Consider the following 4,176-nt stretch of genomic DNA (forward strand, 5'->3'; position numbering starts at 1 on the left):
GTAGAGAGTAATGGCAGTCATGTCTATCATTAGCAATACTAATAAAGATTACTACACTGACTAGCAGTGTCTGCGAATTTGTTGTGTTGACAAGTGTTTTTCTGGGCACTGCTGGAAATGAGATGTATAGGCAGATATTTTTCCTGGAGTTTCCAGATCTTTCATTGCTGAGCAGGCATGCCAGATTGGTTGCTTATTAAAACTGGCATGGTGCCCTGTGGGGCTAATGTGTTAATGACAAGTAGTGCTTCTCTTGAGCATTGGCCCTGCCCCTCGTTAGTGTCCCCCAGGATCTGCCGCTGCCACCTTGGGTCTCCATTCTGCCCCCAACATTCCACTGAAAGCCTCCAGGAGTGGGGTTTCAGTGCTGCTCATACATCATAGGTGAGTCTTTAAAAAGGGATCTTAAAGATGGCAGGATAATTTAATGGCCAAATGTAATATTTGTAGCTCCAGAGGCTAAGATAATGATGAAAGCAATGAAACCTTAGGGTCTGGAGCAGGGTCTTTCCACCGAAGAGGGTGAAGAAGGTTGTGGAAGTATTTATTTATTTTTATTGTTTTGAACTTCCTTTGAATGTTCATATATTTGCTAACAGGTCATGAGGGAAGGAAAGATATAAAAGTAGCTAAGAGGGAACTATGGTATTTTGAATTGGTATGGTGGTGTGGGTGGTTTCATTGTATGAAAGTAGAAGAAGGATGGTGGAAACTAGAAGAGGGGTGACCTACTCAATAGACCTGTGCAAACCTGACCACACAGGCCAGTTGGGGAGCCTGTTAGCTACAAATACCATGTTCCAGTTGTTCATGGAGAGGGCTTTCTCAGGCTATATTATACTTTGAACGGTAAGGGCAATTTTTATGCCCTCTATGCACACATTCCCAACAAGGGTTTATTGTTACACAATTGTTAAGAGTTAATGATATATTTATTGCACTGTTTCAGCTTTTGGCATTTGTCAACACTTTTCAATAATAATACTGGGCAAAAAAATGATTGCTGAGAGCTCACATTATTAGTGAACTGATTTTCTAAGCTCATAGAATTTAAACACTCTTGGAAAAAATTTCCCAATATAAAAAATTGTATCTGATCTGTTAATTTTATAAGCATATTCATTATTACTATTATTAAAACTAATGAATTCAACTTGGCATTGGATCAACATATAATTAGAGGAATAAAATTCACTCTGAATGCTGAACTCATTGGGAATGGATAATTTGACTACTCTAGCCAGTTCTATTATTAATTTCGGGGTTGTTCAGTTCAGCTTCAATTAAAATCAAACATTTATTAGTTTCAATTGAATTGAATTGAATTGTTATCTTTGAATAAGTAATGTGGGTAATATATGCACAAGGTAATATATGCAATGATAATAAAATTCAAACAGTATAAAATGGTATACAGAGAGAGTAAGTCTCTGTCCCATCACTGACCCTGTGTATCTGCCCTCTCCTCAATGGCAATCACTTTATCAGTTATGTGAGTGTGTGTATGTGTGTGTGTATCCATTGAAAGATGTATCAGAGACCAATCTATCTGTTTTTCTATCTTATCTCTATCCATATGTGATTTTATTTTACATAGATAGCAATATGGTATAAACATTTTTCTCCTTCTGCTTTTTAATTAATATTATACCTTGTTCATAGTTTCATATCATTTTTTTTTGTCCATTGAGGAATCTTATTTGCACATCTAGTACATTCCTAGAAGAAGAATCCTAGGATTTTCTCTCCTGAGTATTTTCATCTTGCTTCTTCATGGTCCAGGATGCCAGCTGAGGTTAGTACAATGAAACCAAATTGGTGAGATGGGAGCAGATTATTCTGCCATTTTTCTACATCTTTGAGCTGTACATCAAATCTGGGGCTGATCACTCCATACTTGTTTAATCTGCCCATGAGGTTCCCAACAATTTTCCCAGTTCTATGATCATCAACAATTTCAAATTTGCCAATGTAACCATGGTTCATCATTACAATTAGAAACTGGATGACTTTGGAGCATGGCCTGATAACAACCTGGCATTTGCCTCTCTTTTCAGCATTGTTAATGCTCTTGAGAGCATCCACCAGGACATTCATGTGCACCATTATGGTGGCACAGACAGATGGTGGAAACAGTTTTCCTATCTTTTTTGAAAAACTGTTGAGCATTTTACTATAACCCAAAAATGTATGGAGTACCTACCATGTTCTAAGTATTGCCTGGGAAGGAAAGATGAATATGACATGTTTCTGTCTCCCAGGGCTTATGTTCTGGTGGAAAAGAAGATATATCTCTGGGTGATTATAAAAAAGATAGGCTGTAGGTGTGCTGTAAGAATGGTGGGAGCAGAGTTAAAAGAATGAACCTATAAGAAAAAGATTAATTCTATTTGGAAGACATGAGAAGTTCTCCCAGAAGTAGAAGATTTGAAAAAGATATTGAATAATTGGTATATCTCTGATGGGTGCAGATGTGGGTTAAGGGTTTCCAAGCAGGAAGGGGGAGAAAGGGATGCATGCTAAATCTGTTCAGGGCACAGTAACTATGTGATGTGGTTTGGATATCAATTTGGTGGTGGTAGTGGGCATGTTTGTGGGAGAATGGGAGTGAGAGATAGAGTTGGTTTGTTGCTTTGAATGTCAGAGTGAAGAGCAAAGCTGTGTGTGTATGTGTGTATGAGAAGTGGGTGGAGATGAAGGAGGGAAGGCTTTTGTGTAGGCCAGATGTAGGGAGAGCCTGAATCTGAGCACGTTTTGTGGGAGGAGAAAGGAAGAGATGAATTCCTGAGATATCACAGAGCTAATTTTTCTTATGAATAAAGGTTGGCAGCTTTGTAACATCATTAGCCATTCTAAATCTATTTCCTGATGAACTTGGAGTTTTGAATTCCTAATGAGGACAATCTGACTGACAGCCCATTTAGGATAATACACCTTAATAGAAAAGTCAAACACACTTACTTTAACAGAGATATGCAACACCATTAATTTGCAGAAGAAAAATAACTGTAGGTTGGCATCCCTTACTATGTAGTTATCATGGACATGGCTGATTGGAAAAAGCACTGAAGAATTGTGTGTGTGTGTGTGATTCTGAATTGAAACAAGGAACACACATCTATGTTCAATTGTGCCACTACTTGCAAAGGTGATTTCTACAAGTGAGAGTGCTAGAAAACCTTTAAAGGGTAAAAAATGAAGGAAATAAAATGCTCCAGATAACCTTAAGAGCGAAGTATAAATGACACTTTGCAAGCCAACTTCATTAGCCTGTCTTCAGCATGAGCGCTGTGGTGACAAATCGACATTACTTGTTTTTTTTTCATTATTTGGAATCTCTCACAATTCCAAGTGGTTCTTGGAAATGGGAAGCTAGACAATTAGCACATGAATTCGTGAAATTCAAATTGACTAGATTCTCAAAACAGCTACTTAAAAAAACTATAGTTTGTTTTTTTTTAAACTACTTCTGTCTTTACCCTACAGGGACACATACATGTAGCACAGTAAGTGAAATTAATATCCTTTTTTATGTGCCCCTAATAAATAGTTTTTTTCCCTGAGCAAGTGGCTACTTGCAAGACCTGTCAAATATTTCAAATTACTGGCTGGAGTGATGCTCAGGTGAATGGTCCACTGACTTTGTTTCGCACAAGCCACTTTAAAAGTTCAAGGCAGGTGGTAAGTCACACCAAAGATTCCATGAGTCCTCACCATACTCAGGGCTGGGGATTAGAGGTTCCGTAACTTGGGAATTGTAACTATGTTGAGTGGGGACAAGTGGCTGGAACTAGGCAAACTTCATGTTCCTTGGACATCAGTATGGCCAGGAATGGTAAGGGGAAGGCATTGAGGTGCACAAGTTATTGGCAAGATGAGTCATTGCCCAGCTTCCAAAAACAATGCAGAAAGTCCCATTTGCAGTTTCTTTTATCCCTGACCTACCTCTGAATACCTCCAGAGTCAGATATGTGCAATTGTTAGAAGGCTTCTGAAATATTATGTTGATTTCTGCTTCCTTATGATCCATTTGTCCTAGCACTACCCAGAAACCAGAACTTTAGGATGCATAAGAAACAGCTAGGGATGCTTTTCCCTTTTCTCTTTTCTTAAATATATTTATTATGGAAAACTTTAAACATGATACAACAGTAGAGAAAACTATAAATAAAAAAA

At 38.0% G+C, this 4,176-nt stretch overlaps 1 protein-coding gene across 1 annotated transcript; it reads right to left on the reverse strand.

Moving 5' to 3' along the window:
* Window positions 1–1,758: 1,758 nt before the first annotated feature.
* On the reverse strand, window positions 1,759–2,169 carry LOC125909023 (40S ribosomal protein S15a-like). Its single transcript, XM_049611961.1, has one exon. It carries the CDS (start codon window positions 2,167–2,169, stop codon window positions 1,759–1,761), a length of 411 nt encoding a protein of 136 aa, XP_049467918.1.
* Window positions 2,170–4,176: the final 2,007 nt, after the last annotated feature.

The sequence above is a fragment of the Panthera uncia genome, assembly GCF_023721935.1.
Source record: "Panthera uncia isolate 11264 chromosome B3 unlocalized genomic scaffold, Puncia_PCG_1.0 HiC_scaffold_1, whole genome shotgun sequence".
Classification (NCBI taxonomy): Eukaryota; Metazoa; Chordata; class Mammalia; order Carnivora; family Felidae; genus Panthera; species Panthera uncia.

Bases quoted from the DNA above. Each gene is read 5' to 3' on its own strand.
- LOC125909023 (XM_049611961.1), bottom strand. From the start codon at position 2,169: ATGCTCAACAGTTTTTCAAAAAAGATAGGAAAACTGTTTCCACCATCT.